Source organism: Notolepis coatsorum (genome assembly GCF_963971535.1).
Source record: "Notolepis coatsorum genome assembly, chromosome: 2".
Classification (NCBI taxonomy): Eukaryota; Metazoa; Chordata; class Actinopteri; order Aulopiformes; family Paralepididae; genus Notolepis; species Notolepis coatsorum.
Window position 1 is genome coordinate 194,256,074 of NC_140166.1, and position 18,956 is coordinate 194,275,029.

At 45.8% G+C, this 18,956-nt stretch overlaps 1 protein-coding gene across 1 annotated transcript; it reads left to right on the forward strand.

Annotated features, from left to right (window-relative positions):
• Nucleotides 1-11,904: 11,904 nt before the first annotated feature.
• Nucleotides 11,905-13,148, forward strand: s1pr4 (sphingosine-1-phosphate receptor 4; the record flags this gene model as incomplete). The annotated part of the gene is made up of 1 exon (XM_084307482.1): nucleotides 11,905-13,148. The coding sequence occupies one exon, from the start codon at nucleotides 11,905-11,907 to the stop codon at nucleotides 13,126-13,128; it is 1,224 nt and encodes a 407-aa protein (XP_084163608.1). The 3' UTR covers nucleotides 13,129-13,148.
• Between the last annotated feature and the right edge of the window lie 5,808 nt (nucleotides 13,149-18,956).

Consider the following 18,956-nt stretch of genomic DNA (forward strand, 5'->3'; position numbering starts at 1 on the left):
TTTTCTACTCTACGTTGGCTTTGAGAGTTGTGTGAATGAATGAAAACTTTATTTAACAGATTGCAGAATGGGTACAATACAGTACGGCTCAATACATACAATTGTTAAGGGGATGCAGACCTGAGAAAGACGTTGATCTTTTCTACTCTACTGTTACCTTTTTCTGTGTTAACTCGAACCTTAGTAAGAGTACAGGAGAGTGTTATCTTCACTCTAGGGCCGAAGTGGTCATGTACAGTCACGTAATTATTAACGTACTGTCCGGACTCCGGGGTAATTCCCTCTTGATGTGTGGTGGTGACAATAAACCACTGGAAACCGTTATCTTCAGGACTGTGCATTTATTTCCATTATATTCTTCATATCATGCTGTTGACTAACGTTACATATCTCACAACAAGCTACCTGCTTCTGTTGTTCTTCCTGTGTACACTGTCTCATCACATATTCGCTCCTTGCGTAGCTGACCTGTATGCGTGGGTGCCTCCCTCTTAAAGGAACAGACCATAATCGTATAACACTACCCCCACTCTGGATGGCAATTAACAATTAAATATAATAACATTCCAGCACCCCTATGACTACACACAAAATATCCTAAACAGATTACATAGACTTTTTTTTCTTTTTGAACACCCCTTGAGTCTCTGGAGTCCTTTAGGGTCACAATGCCCAAGAACATCTCCCCTTGACGGAGTAACAGTCCATAAGAAACAGTCCATAGGAAACAGTCCATTATAATCCTTAAGATAGTTGTTTCCCTTGAGAACAGGGTGAAATTGTGGAAGGTAGTGCAGTGTTAGGAATTTAAACAGTCCACCTCCTTTCAGTGCTTCTGAGGTTCCAACACACTCTGAAAAAGAAGCATGAAACACACCTACAACGCAACGAATACAGCCCCAATATAACCACAGCTCTAACTCAATATTAAAGGCAACCTCCCAGTATCCTCTCTAGCTTCTAACTGAGTAAAACACCTGCTTCACCTGTTCACCCCAAAATAATTGTATGGTCTCACTTTTCTCACCGTAAACAAGATCACCACCAAAGTAAACTTACTCATGATGCCACAGTGCCTCAAGTGTTTTTCTTTAACCAAAACAATACAAAGTCTTTCAAACAACAAACTCCTTTCAACTATTTTTTCTTTAAACAGGAGTAATATAACCCTTTTTTTTTAGTAAGTCACCCACTCTCCATATTTATCTGGAGGTCTCCTGGTCCTGCTAGACCTGCCCCTGGATGTTTGGCACTGAGTGGAGTCCATAACCGTTGCTTTTTGAGTACGTTGCACTGCACTACCCCCACTAGCATGAACCTCCTCTGTACTCGAGGAGACTTGGGCTGTGTGTGGCGAAGAGGGGAAAGCAACAGGGCTCAAGGGAATGTCTGTAGATGACTCTGCTTCCTGTCCACTATCACTCCCCGCCGCCGTATCCGGAAACAGATTAGCCAGGAACAGATCAGAGTCGATGAGGCTGGTATCTGGAATGGGTGGTAGAACCTCAGCAGGGTTCCAGACTTGTGCTTGTTCGATGACCCAGACATTATCCAACAGGGTACGGGAGTGGTATGGTTTGAGTTTGTCATGGTGCACTACTTTGACTTTTGCCTTAGGCCCCTTTTTGATGCGGTACACCAAGTCGTCCAGTTGGCCTAGGACAAAGTATGGCCCCTCGTATGATGGCAAGAATTTCCTCACCTTATCTCTTACTCTCTTGGTGCCTTTTACTAGGTGCCAGACAGCATCACCTGTGTGGTACAGAGTGCGGCAAACGTTCTTGTCATATTGCTTTTTGGCCCGTTCCACAGACTGACCTAGGGCATCTCTGGCGATCTGGTGAGCAAGCTCCAGCCTTTCACGGAGCTGAGTGACATACTGTGGAGGAGTCTGGGCACTTTCATGGCCGGGTGGCAGACCAGCCACCAGGTCAATTGGCTCAGTCACTTCCCGCCCAAACAACATCATGTTGGGGGTAAACCCAGTGGAGCTGTGCTTTGTTGCCCTATAGGCCATTACAGCATAGGGAATCATGATATCCCAATCCCAGTGGCAGCGTTCAGCTGTTGTGGCTAAGATATTTTGCAGAGTGGCATTGAAACGTTCAACCTGCCCATCAGACTGTGGCCTGAAAGAAGTGGTGCGCGTCTTCTCTATTCCAAGTAGTTCACACATTTTCTGAAACACTTGTGATTCAAAATTGGTGCCCTTGTCACTGTGCAAAGTCTGAGGTGCTCCAAAACGACATACCCATTCAGAGGTGAATACTTCAGCGACAGTTACAGCCTGCTCATCTGGTAGGGGATAGGCTTCCACCCATTTGCTGAAGTAGTCTTGAACTACTAACACATAGCGACTATGACGATCAGTCTCGTTGAGGGGGCCCATTATATCCAGAGCCACTCGCTCCATAGGTGCTCCAACGCGGACAGTGCCCATGGGGGCCTGGGGTGTCTTAGAGGGCCTGGCTCTGGCAGCACAGCTAGCGCATGTGCGGCACCACAGCGTGACATCTTCTCTCATACGATACCAGTAGTATCTTGTCTGCAGACGGGTGAGAGTCCGATCCACTCCAAAATGACCCCCCACAGGACCATCATGCATTTGTCTCAGGACATCTGACTGGTACATACGAGGTAGTATTATCTGAGGGTAGAATATGGTTTCCTCTGCACAATAGAAGCGTCGCACCAGAATACCTTCTTTGAAATACAGTCTTTTCCACTGACTCCAATATGTTTTGGTGGCCGGGCTATGAGGTGAGATCTCCGCCCATGAGGGACGTTCTGTTCCCTGTTCCAGCGCTTTCCTGATGGGAGTGATATCAGGGTCAGCTATCTGAGCCTCCCTCAGCTGCTCAACGGTCCAACCGTGGAATAATTGCGCCTCTGTAGTCTCTGTGAGAAGAATCCTTTCTTCAGTTTGTGAATTTCCATCAGACCTTAAGTCCTCCACACCTGTGCTTCCCATTCCAGGGGATGGGGAGTCCACTACCCCCACTAAGCTCAACTCTATGGGATGAGCTTCAGTAGTTCCTGCTGTCACACTACCGCCCAGGTCACACTGCACAGCCTGATGTCTTGACTTTTCCATGTTCAACAACGGGTCTGGCACTTTGCAAGGGCAGAACTGACGACAAGGCCTTCTAGACAGAACATCGGCATTGCAGTGCTGCCGTCCTGGGCGATGGATCACCTTGAAGTTGTATTCACCAAGCTTCTCAAGCCATCTGGCTAACTGTCCCTCAGGCTCCTTCATCCGTATTAGCCAGCGGAGGCTACTATGATCCGTGCGGACGGTGAAAGATCTTCCCAGCAGGTACTGGCGGAAGTGTGATGTGAATTCCACCACGGCTAGCAACTCCCTCCGTGTGGTACAGTAGTTTTGTTCAGTCTGGGAGAGTCTTCTACTGCCATATGCCAGCACACGCTCCTCACCGTCCTGCATCTGAGAAAGGACAGCTCCGATTCCAGTGTCACAAGCATCTGTGTCTAGAATGAGGTCCCCGGTATCAAGGGGGTAGCCAAGGACAGGTGCAGTGGTAAGTAGTTGCTTTAGTTTATCAAATGCCTCCTGGCATTCCTGTGTCCAGTGGAAACGGGCATACTTTTTGGTCAGGGCATGTAGAGGTTGAGCGACAGCAGCAAAGTCTTTTACAAAACGTCTGTAGTATGACGCGAGGCCTACAAACTGGCGGACCTCACTGACGTCGGATGGTGTAGGCCACTCTCTGACTTTCTGGACTTTCTGTGAGTCGGTAGCGACCCCCTGCTCGGAGACGATGTGCCCGAGGTAGGCTACTTGCCGTTGGAACAGGCAACACTTTGCTGGTTTCAATTTCAACTTGGCTTGGCGCAGTCGGTCAAACACCTGGGATAGCCGCTGCAGCATTTCTGGTACATCTTTTCCCAGTGTAATGATGTCATCTAAGTATACTAAGCAGGTCTCCCATTGCATGCCAGCAAGGACGCGGTCCATTAGACGTTGAAACGTTGCTGGGGCGTTACATAGCCCAAACGGCATGACATTCCACTCAAAGAGCCCCTTCCTGCTGCAGAATGCTGAGGCCTTGCGTGCTCTGGGGGTTAGTTCCACCTGCCAATAGCCAGATGCAAGGTCCAGAGTGCTGAACCATTTGGCGCTGGATAAGGTGTCCAGAGTATCTTGAATACGAGGTAATGGGTACGCATCTTTAATGGTACAGTCATTCAAAGCCCTGTAGTCCACACAGAGACGATAAGTATCGTCCTTTTTGCGTACCATGACAATGGGCGCGGCCCAACTGCTGTGGCTGTTACGGGCGAGTCCAGTCTCGAGGCTCTGCTGTATCTGCTGGTCAGCATTCAGTTGTTTTTCCTGGGCCATGCGGCGGGGGTGTTGTTTCACTGGGACACCTGGCAGGGTTTGAATGTCATGTTGCACTAGGTTAGTACGGCCTAGGTCAGTGGGTCCTGTAGAGAAGATGTCGCCGTAGTCTTGCAGGAGCTTCGCTAGACTGCACTTTTCCCCGGTAGTTAGCTCAATGGAACTCTGGGCGTACAGAGTGGTGAGATGTTCTGGCACGGTGGGGAAGGCACGGTCGGACTGTTGGGATTCAGTGATGATGGTAGGGGGCTCCATTATCTCAACAGACTGGAGAAACCCTGCTACAGCTCCTTTCTTGATGGTAACATCAGTGGTTCCTGGGTTAAATACTCTGATTGGTATACTCTTACTGGGCTGGGCTCCTACTAAGACCCGGGCCACCAGCAATCGGTGCTTCTCAACAAAGCCTTTTGTAGGGCATAGCATCACCTCTCCTTTCACAGGGGTCCGGAAATGAGCATTTCCCGGTATAATGTACTCACGTCCTGGTGCTAGAACTGTGGTGCGAGCTACTCTTACTGCATGTGCTCTCGGCCTGTTGTCCGGATGGAAGTATTGTATTTGTTCACCGAACAACACAATCTTTCGGTTGCCAAAGTCCAGATGTGCTCTTGACTGCTCTAAGAATGGATGGCCCAGGATGGCCTCAGCACTGCCTGGCAGGTCGGCAAGTATGAAATCTACACCCACAGTCTGGCTGCCAATCTGAACAGGTAAGTGAACTTCACCCAAAGCAGGGACATTCCCAGGACCAATGCCATGCAGGGACTGTACAGTTGATGGCTGGATAGGTGGTCTGACCTCCAGGTGGATAGAATTATAGTATCGCAAAGGCAGCACATTTCTCCCTGCCCCAGAGTCTAAGATGGCACAAATCTCCATGTCATACATCAGCAGGTGGATACACATTTCTGGGCTCTCACCTTTACCACTGGACCCTCTGCGTGCATTTTGGTTTTTGGAGACATTCAAAACTGTGTCCGCCTGCAGCTTAGTTGGGTTTGTTAGAGAGTGGCAATTACGCCACATATGTCCAATACCCGAGCAGTTGTGACAGCGGATGCTATCCCAATTTGTATCTTTTTGTCTCCTTTGTTTGTATTGCGCGGGGTGGTTCTGGTTCTGCTTTGTGGGTGCTGGTGCTGCACCATTATTTCCCTCAGCTTCATCAGAGTGGGCATAATCGCGCACCATAGCCATTCTGGTTCTCCGCTCAGCTACATTCCGTGCTCCAGTCTGCATGAGCTGTGCAACGCTGGTAGCTGCTCTCCTGGTAGTTTCATAACGACGAGCAATGTCGTAAGCTTGGGCTAATGTGCGAGGTCGGTCTTCTAGGAGCTTCTGAATAATGTTGGCGTCCCCCATAGCATTAGTGAACACCTCAACACTGATTGCATCCTGCTCCTTTTCAGAACGGTCAGCGTATGCAATAGACACTTTCTCATATATGTCGTCCCTCAAGATGTGTAGTGCCTCACCTGGCAGGCGGATTCGTTGCCTTAACTCGATGGCAACAGCCACTGCATACTCTGATGATGGGCCATAAGCAACCTCCACCTCCTCAACAATGTCTCTGTAGTCCCAGCGTGCTGACCTTGGGTTGCGGTGGACCACTGCTCCTGCTGCACCTATGAGACAGAACCTCAACTGGACAGCCATAGTGTTCTCTGACCAGCGATTAGCCTCAGCACAGCTCTCAAAGCGCTGCAAGAAGTCCTTCCATGGTGTGGTGCCATCATACTGACCCGGTTGTAGTGTAGGAATCCTCTCTCGCTGAACACTGTCGTCCTCGCTGTCTGAAGACAGGTTGTACTGCACACGCCGGGGCAGCCGGCCACTTGGATGGAAGCCTGCTCGCCTGCGATGGGACTGATCATAGCCATAAGTCACAGCTTCATTACCTCCATGGACCGGTGTACTCTGCCTGTGGTGTACAGCGCCCTCTGGCTGCACCTGACGGGAACACACACCCGGTGTCACAGGGGTGGAAAGCAGGGTTGCAGGTTCAATATGTGGGGAATAGACTGTCACATTGTTCATAGGTGTGCTCTCCATAAAGGCTGCTGGTTTAGCAGCAATGCAGGGGTTAATGTTATGGGTAGCTGCATCTCCTATGGTCATTGAATGCATTTGTCCATACAACATATTCATATGGGGAGGCTCAGTTCCATAATGACTTTGCTGCATTTCAATGCCACTGTCTCTCATACTTTGATCATTCATATGAGCAAAGGGGTTTGTGCTTGACAACGACAGATGAGCATGTGGGTAATTGTCACTGGCCATTATCAATGGCTTATTACGTGCAGTAAATGGGTTTGACATTGCACCAGTAGGGGGCAGCTGATCCTCTGTTATGAACGGGTTGAGGCTTTGTCCATGTTGGTACTTCATTTCACGTCTCAGGTTAGCGACATCAGACTGAGAGTACATGGTTGTAGTTGTGGGGGTTAACATGAATGGGTTAGAGTAGTTGATCACTTGCTCTTCATAGTTGGTCATTTCCCCGTCAACGTTACTTCCATGGGCCGTCATCTTCTCAACTCAGTTCATTGACTGACGAAATTGCCTCGTGCGTCTATTAGCATGAGCTAACTATACGTGTCCATAGTTTACAACTCATTGATGAAATCAGGATTTTTCATATCCCGGACTCGAGCCCCCAATGTTACCTTTTTCTGTGTTAACTCGAACCTTAGTAAGAGTACAGGAGAGTGTTATCTTCACTCTAGGGCCGAAGTGGTCATGTACAGTCACGTTATTATTAACGTACTGTCCGGACTCCGGGGTAATTCCCTCTTGATGTGTGGTGGTGACAATAAACCACTGGAAACCGTTATCTTCAGGACTGTGCATTTATTTCCATTATATTCTTCATATCATGCTGTTGACTAACGTTACATATCTCACAACCAGGCATGCGTTGTTCATGGGACGGGGTAGCACGGTGTGGGACCTCACTCGCTATTTGCATATCAATAGCTCCGGTCGTCAGGTGTGTTAAATACGTTCTCAGACACATTCACACCTAACCTTGTTGTGAAGACGTGTTACATTCCATTCGTAGAGGCAATTAGGCACTGTCTTTAGTCTGTGCCCAAGCGAGGGGACATTAAATGCGCATTCGCGGGAGCGCGCGCACGCGCAGGGAGCGCGCGTGCACGTGGTGCGTGTCACCCCAGATGATTTCAATAACGCACCACTGCTCACAACAAGCTACCTGCTTCTGTTGTTCTTCCTGTGTACACTGTCTCATCACATATTCGCTCCTTGCGTAGCTGACCTGTATGCGTGGGTGCCTCCCTCTTAAAGGAACAGACCATAATCTTATAACACTACGTTGGCTTTGAGAGTTGTGTGAATGAATGAAAACTTTATTTAACAGATTGCAGAATGGGTACAATACAGTACGGCTCAATACATACAATTGTTAAGGGGATGCAGACCTGAGAAAGACGTTTGTCTTGTTTCCATCAGGGTCCCCCATTTTCAATTCATATAGACATTTATGACATACACAACATACATGACATTTATGGCATAGGGACATATAGGTATTTAGTACTGATACATTTGTGACATAACCGGTATTCAAATATACAGTACTGTTACCCCTAGATCCTGACAGAGTATATACATATGATGGGGAGGGGACTGTACATTAGGAGGGGGTGGGTGGGTGGGAGAGAAATATACATACGGCGGGGAGGGAATATATACATGTTTGATTGATTGAATTGATTGAAAACTGTCCTGCTACATCACTGTCCTGCACAGTGTACTGTCCTGCTACATCACTGTCCTGCTACATCACTGTCCTGCTACATCACTGTGATGTACTGTCCTGCTACATCACTGTCCTGCTACATCACTGTCCTGCTACATCACTGTGATGCTACATCACTGTCCTGCTACATCACTGTGATGTACTGTCCTGCTACATCACTGTCCTGCTACATCACTGTGATGTACTGTCCTGCTACATCACTGTCCTGCTACATCACTGTGATGTACTGTCCTGCTACATCACTGTCCTGCTACATCACTGTGATGCTACATCACTGTCCTGCTACATCACTGTGATGCACTGTCCTGCTACATCACTGTGATGCTACATCACTGTCCTGCTACATCACTGTCCTGCTACATCACTGTGATCCACTGTCCTGCTACTTAGGGCTGCAACGATTAGTAGACAAAATCGACGACGTCGATTATAAAAAATCGTCGACGAGAAATTGTTGCGTCGATTAGTCATTAATATAATTTTTTTTTTTTTTTTTTTTTTTTTTTTTTGTGCACTACCTATCTTTGTGAGAGTGGCTTCTCAGGGTTCCAGACAACATCATAACATGATGATCCCATAGCAAATTTTGGTCATTGAAAACATTGTTCCCCTGCAGGAGATGATGATCAGACTAGACACACAATACATTACACACGCACTCCTCTCACTCACACACAGCGATCAGAGTAAGACACACACATACACACTCCTCTCACTCACACACAGCGATCAGAGTAAGACACACACACATACACACTCCTCTCACTCACACACAGCGATCAGAGTAAGACACACACACATTCACACTCCTCTCTCTCACACACAGCGATCAGAGTAAGACACACACACATTCACACTCCTCTCACTCACACACAGCGATCAGAGTAAGACACACACACACACAAATTACACAGTACACACCTCTCACTCACACAGCGATCAGAGTAAGACACACACACAAATTACACAGTACACACACTCCTCTCACTCACACAGCGATCAGAGTAAGACACACACACATACACACACACACGGACTCCTCTCACACACAGCAAACAAAAGTTATTTAAAGTACACTTCCACTTTAATTTGTATTATTTAATTTATTTATCTTGTTATGAGTGATTGCTGTATTGTTCTTCAAATACATTTTCATTTAAAGTGGCTTAAAGATCCAAATTCAAATGTTTCATGAGTCATTATTTTAATTTGCTATGGGATCATCATGTTATGATGTTGTTGTTTGGTCCTGACAAGAGTCTCAAAGTCTGGGGTGATGGTAGACAAGCAACTCTGAGGTCATGCTCAATGTCAAATCTGTTCCTCTGCTCTGTCTTCAGCTGGACCAGAGCTGAGAAGCCACTTTCACAAAGATAGGTAATTAAAGAAGAAAAAAAATCATTTTTTTTTGTTTGTGTTGTTGTTTACATTGGTTTTCGATTAGTCGACTAATCGAAAAAATAATCGGCAGATTAGTCGACTACCAAATTAGTCATTAGTTGCAGCCCTACTGCTACTGTTGCATCACTGTCCTGCACAGTACAGGACACAAAATGATTTAACTGCCTCTCACAGATGTGTGACAAGAGGTATGAAACCCTCATATATTTAACCTTCACTACAGGGTGGGGCTCCCCTCCATCTGATTGTAATGTTCCTGTTTTATCTTGTTTGTTCTGAGAAAGACAAATATAATTATTTTGTAATATTGCCTAGGTGTTCCTATCAACATGTGAGCATCTTGCGACACATCTGTGAAAACATCCTCTTAGTACGCTTTTTCATCAACATGTAATATTGCCATGGTATTGGTGGCATGCGTGTGTTTTGAAATGGCCCTTCCCGTATAAGTCGAAACTTGAGCAATAGGATTTAATTTGAGGATATTGCATTGGTAGTGAAAGTTGCCTTACACCCTGGGAAAATGTTGTTCTTCACAAACTGAAAAATGGCGAATAAACGTTTAAATCATAATTCAATTCAATTCAATTCAATTCAAAAAACGTTATTAGTCCCGCAAGGGGCAATTTAAGGCACGATATGACAAACAGCTGCATATTCAAGACAAAACAGGACAAAACAGGGACAAGAGACATACATGACACTTCAAAGCATAAAAGACATGACACTGCCAGAACGGGATCCCTACATTGTTGATCTGTCAGTCCAATAGATAAATAAATAAATAGATTTGGTCGGTATAAAAAGTGCACTTTCGTCAAAAATATTAAAATCAACGGGTCAAAGGGTGCACGTTTGTAAACTGACCTTTCCTTGTACTGTGGCCATTCACCAGTCGAATGGCCTCTGGTACAAACCCACATTTTCTTCTGTTTGTTTTGCAGGCAGGCTGTCTAAAGCGCTTTCCTGAGGGCAGCAGGTCAAAACACACATGAAGGACATGTGTGGGGTCATCAATTATTTTGTGTGCTTTCTTGAGCACTTGGGCATTGTAAAACTGCATTAGGGATCTTTGTGTTCTGCCGATAATTTTTTAGCTAAGGTTGACAACACCTTGCAGTTTGTTCTTGTCTCTTTGACAGAGGGATGTGAACCAGCATACAAATGAAAAGGTTAAAATACTCTCAATAAAGGAAGAATAAAACATTCAAGCAAAATAGTTGTTCTAAATATTGGCTGTAGATAATCATCTGCTCAACAATCATTGTTGAATTGTGTGTGGATTGTGGATGTGTTACGCTATATTCAGAACAATTTCGAAAGGTGATGAAACAGAACCATCTTGTGTGCATGTGTGCGTGCACGTGCATGTGGGTGTGTGTGTGTGTTGAGTTTTTTGGGTGTGGTGCATATGACCACCTAACCTACTGAAGCTTACTTCCCTATAAGCAGCATAAATCTGTACTCAGCTCTTGTTGAGGTCTTGACATCCAGCTACACTCCAGCACCATCACCAGCTGTTCCTCTCAGTAAGTACTGACACTCTCTGCATTCAAACTGCTTCACTTATGGATTTTTTTTTTTACATTTTACCCCCAATTGACCTTCATCTACTAATTAGGTGTAACCAATTGTCAATGGTCAATGTCAATCAATATTGATTTTGATTAGGTTATTATTGATTACAAAATCATCAAATTGCCTTTGCGTGTGCCACTGTACATGTAGTGAGTGAGAATATAATAATAATATGTTTTGCAAACTGACAGCAACAGCTAAATATTAAGATAGAGTGGTTTATAATTTAATCAAAATCAAAATGTTCTGCAGATGTTTTTTTTTTGTTCTTTAAAGAGTTGATGCTCTTGCTATGTTTAGTATTTCAACCATCACAGCTACTTGAGAGTTTCAAAATATATAATATATAATGTACTTCGGCAAAAAGATAGACCTGCATGTATTGTATTTCCTTCACATGCTACTGATTTAAATGCCCACTGCAGCTGATTAACCACAGACGCCTCAGCGTAGTATAGTGCTGGCAGATGACAGGGAGACTTAAAGCCAGGGATTGTGAGACGCTACTAATGAGGAAGCAAGTCGTGCTCTGCTAGTAATGAATGCCAGAGAAATTGTTCTGTTTGATTTCATATTGTTTGAGAATTGTGAACTGATATTCATGTGGTTTTTATATAAATAATGTACATATATTTCTTCTTTTCTTAATTTTCAGGTGTGTGCTGTTTGAAATAGCAGAGCTCCAGCTGTAGGAGTGTGGATAGCCTGTTTGAGGTCAGGAGTTCCATACTCATTGCAGCTCAACTCACACTGGCTAAGTTTTACCCTAGATATGGAAGTCTTCTACTCTCTCAACTCCCCTTCCTCTTGCTCCCACCTGTACCGCTTGCCCAGCGATTCCAGTAACATCTCCAATGCCACTACTACTAGCGCCAACGGTATCAACCATGTGATCCAGCAGCACTATAACAACACAGGCCGCCTGCAGAACCGGACCCACTTCGGCACGACCACAATCATCGCCCTCATCATCAGCATCCTCATCATCCTGGAGAATCTCCTGGTGTTGGTGGCTGTGCTCTCCCGCATTTGCCACAGCCGGCGCTGGGTCTACGTATGCATCGCCAACATCACACTCAGTGACCTCCTGACCGGAAGCGCCTACGTGGTCAACATCTGCATGTCTGGCAGGCACACGTTACGTCTTAGCCCTCAGCTCTGGCTCTTCAGGGAGGGTATGCTGTTTGTGGCCTTGGCGGCATCCATATTCAGTTTGCTGCTGATCGCAGTGGAGCGTTACACCACCATGATGAAGCCGCTGCACCTGAAGTCAGCCAGTAAGACGTACTATCGGATCTATGGCATGGTGGTGCTCTGCTGGCTCCTGGCACTGGTCATTGGTTTCCTCCCCTTGCTAGGCTGGAACTGTATGTGCAGCCTGGAAAGCTGTTCCACCCTCCTCCCTCTGTACTCCAAGAGCTATATCCTCTTCTCTGTCGTCATCTTCCTCCTCATCCTTGTGGCTATTGGATTCCTCTATGGTGCCATCTACAGCCATGTATACAGCAGTGCAGATATACGCTCCAAGCGCAGCCGCAAACACTCCTTGAGGCTCCTCAGGACTGTCGTCTCCATTGTGGGTATTTTTGTGCTTTGCTGGGCACCACTGTTCTTCCTCCTATTGCTGGACTTCTTCTGCAACTCGCGGCAGTGTGGTCCTCTGTTCAGAGCCGACTGGTTCATCGCAATGGCGGTCCTGAACTCTGCTCTGAACCCGGTCATCTATGCCCTGGGTAGCAAGGACTTGAGGAAGGCTATCGCCAGACTCCTGTGCTGCTGCTGCCTGAATATTGGCATGTGTGACCCAGACACCTTCCTCTCCAAGGACACCAACAGCACCTCGGAGAATAGGAGGGACAGTCTGAGGAATAGTTTCAACAAGGTTAGGAGTCTGAGCGTGGCCTCCCCACCGCCGACTCCACGTAAAAACAACAAGGCTCCCAGGAAGTACAGGCTGAGCACCACCGCCAGCTGCCTGTCTGTTTCAAGTGGTTAGACCACAGTGAACTCCCCCGCCCAAGCAGCCAGGGCCACGCATGAGAGTAGTGACATTCAATGGCTTCCTCTCATGTTTGGTTTGAATGTTTCACAATTCGGGCATAGGATACTCATTGTGATAATTCATATTCACAGTATAGCGCAGAAAACTATTATTTTACTCAGGTCAGCCAATGTAAAAACTGATTTCAGGAATAGTTGCAATAATGCCATGGCTAGAAAGGATGCCAAAGCATTTGTGTAGTTCTTTTTGTAGCATATACCGTGAATTTTCTTTATGCCCTCCAGTTCTAGTGGACTTGCAGTATGTTTATTATGTTGTAAATGCTGTACATTTATATTATGTTTTTTTTTACTTTTATGTGTACAAAAACAGACAACTATCATGTGCAATGGATTCATGAATAATAAAGAAGTGTTATTTCTTTCCAGCATTGTGGAAAGTACAATATGATGTATTTTTCTACATGAGTGATATTCTATTTTGATGAAACTGTTCAAAAGTTAATAAATGTTATATTACTTAAGAAATTAGCAAATGACTGATTTCTTGTTTTAAATTTTTTTACTGAGTGAGGCGATAGGAAGAGAACTGTACTACCACCACTTTCCTCTGGAGGGAGACATGTTATCAACGCTGTGAGCTCTGGTTAACTCTGGCACTAAAAGTTAAATACATTTCTAACTTCAACTAATGCTGAGCAGAGCAACTTCAAGATATACCCGTATATCCCACTACTATGGCATAAGCCGACACGCTCTAACCAAGGCTAACCACATGCTCTTTTTTTGTTAATCTATCTAGTATTATACAGCGTATGAAAACTACACAAGTGAAGGTGTCTGCGGCTAAACCTCTCTACCACTACCACTACTCTCTCTTGATGCAGCATTGGCAATTTGCATAACTGACACTTGAAGAGGCCTACAGTATTCTCAGGTGTTTTCCCTCAGCTGCATGGTGACAGATTGACTGATTGGAGGGGCGAGGGGCCCGGGGCCCGAGGGCAGAGCCAGCCAGCCAGCCAGCGCTTATTGATAAATGCATTATGACTGAATGCCATGTTGAATAGATAAGTTCCAGCAGGTACATCCTTCACCCCCAATCTGGGTTAATGTGCAGTTCTTGATGGTTGATGGTTGATGGTTGATGGTTGATGGTTGATGGTTGATGGTGATGTTGATTCACTGGAACAGCTTGTTTTGTCTTGAGATGAGAACATGTACAGTATTGCATGTGTAACGGAGTGCCGTGTGTCTATCCTACAGTCACGATGGACAGTGTTGTGAAGTGACTGTGGACGGCAGTGGTACTACAAGTAAACTCACTCCCCAGAGGCGTCCAGACCCATTACTTAGAAGTGAATTCACCTCTTGGTATAGTGGTCTGTGATGCCGCCCGTCACGCGGGAGACCGGGGTTCAACTCCCACTCGGGGCATGTCCGAACCGATCTGTTACACATGCATCGACCGTTCAGTCCAGAAGTAGCATGCAAAGCTGGTTCCTTTTCGCCTGGTTTCACATTTCAAGTTATTAGACACGGTAACAAACGACAAGTAGTCAAGGTCTGGGAAAACAACAGCTTATTATCACCATTTTAAAGTGGAAACAGAGAAAAGAAAATGTGTTTACCATGTCTGGAAGAGTTTATATCAGACATAATTGTTACATGAATAATATACAGTAGGTTTAGTTGAACAGGTCTACATTACCATGTGTATCTATTTTTCTCCACCTCAAGCAGTGATGGGTTAAACTACACATGTTGTCCCATGTGAACCTCACATGTTGGATATAATGATGACCATAAAAATAAGAGTATGTCAGAAGGAAACGATGACAATGATTGTGTTCTATGCTGGAGGTGTTTTCACTGAGCTCAGCGATATAGTTGATGAGAGCTGACTAATACAAAGTAGGAAAGACAAATAGACAAGTGCACATACACACACACACAGGAGTGTGCACATAAGTGCAGGCAGGTGTTTCATGAACTAACATTCAGAACAGTATTTGAAACGTTGCGATTGATGAGAGCATGCCAAAGCCAATATCAAACTCACCTTGTGCAGACAAGCATGATGATGATTCATTCCACGTTACCACTACTTCCTGTTCTCTGCAGGCAGTGAGTGAAGGGGAGGAGACAGCGTGGTGGGAGGGAGCTACGGCTGTCTATTGAGACGCGTCCCTGCTCTGGCGGTCGTGCAGACATTCCAATGTGTGACGTGAGAGAGCTGCACGGGCTCGTTAGTGACGACCGGGAGAGGGAAATGAGGCGTGAGACCAACAAGGAACATCTTTTATCCCTTTCATCCTTTCATCCTTTCACCTGGAATGGCCGCCCATATAGCACAATTGTGTGTGTGTGTGTGTGTGTGTGTGTGTGTGTGTGTGTGTGTGTGTGTGTGTGTGTGTGTGTGTGTGTGTGTGTGTGCCCATGCATGTGCACGACAACTACCTCACCTGCTGTATGGGCGGCCATTCCAGGTGAAACACACCACACACACACACACACACACACACACACACACACACACACACACACACACACACACGCACGCACGCACGCACACACACACACACACACACACACACACACACACACACACACACACACACACACACACACACACACACACACACACACACACACACGGACACATGCATTTAGTTTTGTAGCCTGTTATTTGTGAGGTTTCTCAAAAGTCATCGCTGAGGCCTGTGAGGGATTTTGAGGCCAAGACTCTTCAAAGTCCTTTCCTGTTATTTTTGTGGTTATGGAAACAAACAAGTCATTGCTAGTTAGCGTGTGTGTGTGTGTGTGTGTGTTTGTGTGTTGTGTGTGTTTGTGAGTGTGTGTGTGTGTGTGTGTGTGTGTGTGTGTGTGTGTGTGTGTGTGTGTGTGTGTGTGTGTGTGTGCATGTGCGTGTGTGTGTGTTTGTGTGCGTGTGCGTGTAAGTGAGTGTGTGTAAGTGAGTGTGTGTGTGTTCTCCCTCACACAGAAATTCCTGCATCTTTACGGTTAAGTGTAGGGGGTAAGCCCCCCCTCATCTTGGTTCCTGGCAGGCGTCCAGGTCCGGTGCCTGATGAAAAAGCAACAACAGATTCCAGGCTTTATTAGCTCTGGGCTCAGAGATGTTTGTTGTATCATATTTGACATGTGAGGGGCAGATCCCTACTCCTTGCCTGCCTCTCTCTCTCTCTCTCTCTCTCTCTCTCTCTCTCTCTCTCTCTCTCTCTCTCTCTCTCTCTCTCTCTCTCTCTCTCTCTCTCTCTCTCTCTCTTGCTCCCTCCCTCTCTCTCCCCCTCTCCTCTTTCTCTCCCCCTCTCTTTCCCACTCTCTCTCTCACTCCCCCCTCTCTTTCCCTCCACCCTCAACAAGGCCCTTTCTCTGCTCTAATTGAGGTACGATGGGTTAATGGTGGTTGCGTGCAGACACGGCCATGCCCTCTCTAATTACCTCTCTGGCTTTGCCTCCAGGTACTCAGCAGAGTTTTGATGTAACGTTACTCTCTGGGGAGAGACGAGGGGTGAGGGAGTGCAAACAAGGGGTGAGGGCTGAGGGCTGAGGGAGTGCAAACTAGTGCTGAGGGCTGAGGGCTGAGGGCTGAGGGAGTGCAAACTAGTGCTGAGGGCTGAGGGCTGAGGGCTGAGGGAGTGCAAACTAGGGCTGAGGGAGTGCAAACAAGGGGTGAGGGCTGAGGGCTGAGGGAGTGCAAACTAGTGCTGAGGGCTGAGGGCTGAGGGCTGAGGGCTGAGGGCTGAGGGCTGAGGGAGTGCAAACTAGGGCTGAGGGCTGAGGGAGTGCAAACTAGGGCAAACAATGGGGGCGACAGTGGTTCGGGAGGTAGAGCAGTCGTCTGGTAATCCGGAGTTTCCCGGTTCGATTCCCGCTCCTCCCGGGCAGTGTGTCAAAGTGTCCTTGAGCAAGACACTTAACCCCTAATTGTAGGAACTAATTGTAAAGCGCTTCGGATAAAAGCGCTATATAAATGCAGCCATTTACCATTTAGGGCTGAGGGCTGAAGGTTGAGGGCTGAAGTCAGTTATTATATAGTTATTCAGTCAGACATCTCACTCACTCACTCACTCACTCACTCACTCCTCTCCCATCTCCCCTCCTTCTCTCCTAACTTTTTATTAAGAGCAGCAGCAGTAGCAGCAGGTGCTGTTGACTTTATTGGTGTTATGCAATGCCTTACTCCCCTGGCCTGTGTGTAGGTGATGGAGAGGAAGGGGGCAGCATGTACACATGGTGGTGTGAAAGAGATAGAGGTAATGGAAGTGGGTCTGGTCTAGTTTGTGAGTCTAACTGATTTGATTTCATTATCAATAATTTCTCATGATTTGCTTTATGAGCAAAGCACTCCCTCCCCTTGGATATTAGAAAGTAGCGAGATTGCTAAAATTAGGGGGTTATTTCCCCCAAAATAGAAATACATGGGAACAAAAACAAGACAAAAAAAGTGCTTCAATTTAACTAAATGGAACAAAACTCAAAATACCTGGCAAAATAAGTAGAACTGAACTGAACAAACAGACCTCAAGACTGAGAGGGGGGTATTTATACTGGCTGGCCAAACCAAGACAGAGACATGGTGGAAGACAAATAATAAACTATAAATTACATTAAAGGGGAACTATCTTATAAATTGCCTTTTTCAGTGTTTAGCATTGGTTCCTAGCTATGTGGACTTATATTAATATGATCTATGTCTCTAATTCTCATATTGGCGCATTCTTCCAATTCTCCTCTCACAATATTCACCCTCACTGAACTGAGTCATCTGAAAATGTGCTGATCTGTGATGTCAGAGAGACTCAGCTGCATGAGTCTCCACACACTCCACACAGTTCCCACCGTGGTTGGAGCCCAGGCTCAAAACGGCTTAAGATCTTGAGGTAAAAAAAAAATTTGAGGACTTGATTAGAAATACAAAACAATGAATTAAAAAAAAATAAAAAATTACAGAGGTGTTCCATAAACTCACAGGAATTGTGTAAAAGTGCCCAAATAGTGAAAGAAATAGTAAAATAGTTCCCATTTAATCTTTTCACATATAATTGACAGTTACTTAAGTTCAGTTAAAGTGTTTTCCTACAAAATGACAATAAATAAATCATCATTAATGTTACGCTAATAAAAAAGAGAATCAAGTGTGGCAGAACCTCAGGACAGACAGACACAGGAGACAGACGGAATACAATAATGATATTTAATAAATAAAGACAAGTAAATGAAATCATCGAACGTGCTAAAGTAACAGGGCCTATGTGGGGGAAGTGTGTGTATGCCCATGGTCCATGTGAATGAGATTTGTGTATTTCAATTATAGTATGTGTATGGGTGCGTGTGTCTAGCGTGCAAAAACTCATGTGGTGTAGATTAGAATGTAAATGTGATAGACTGTTGTTTTCATGGGAAATAAACGGGGAGCGACACAGGGAATTCCGGGGTGGAGATACAGTTCCTTGATGGGGAGAGAGGAGAAGACAACGAGCGTTAGTCCAAGAACGAAACACGGGAAAAAGCAAACAGCAGAAAACGGAAATAATCAAACACGAGAGAAACATATGCTAAGACTTGAAGAGACGTTTTGTTACACTATGGCAGGGGTGGCCAACCAGTCAGAGACTAAGAGCCACAAAAAAATTACTGTGGTACCACAAAGAGCCACACCATATACCAGCGTTTCTCAACCTTTTTTTTCAGTCACGGCACCCTTCATGTGTTTATAGGTCTCACCCTCTGGCCTCTGAAGTTGCTAATGTCTTTTTTATTTGGGCCTCACAGGGTTAAAAGTACCCTGTGAGACCCACG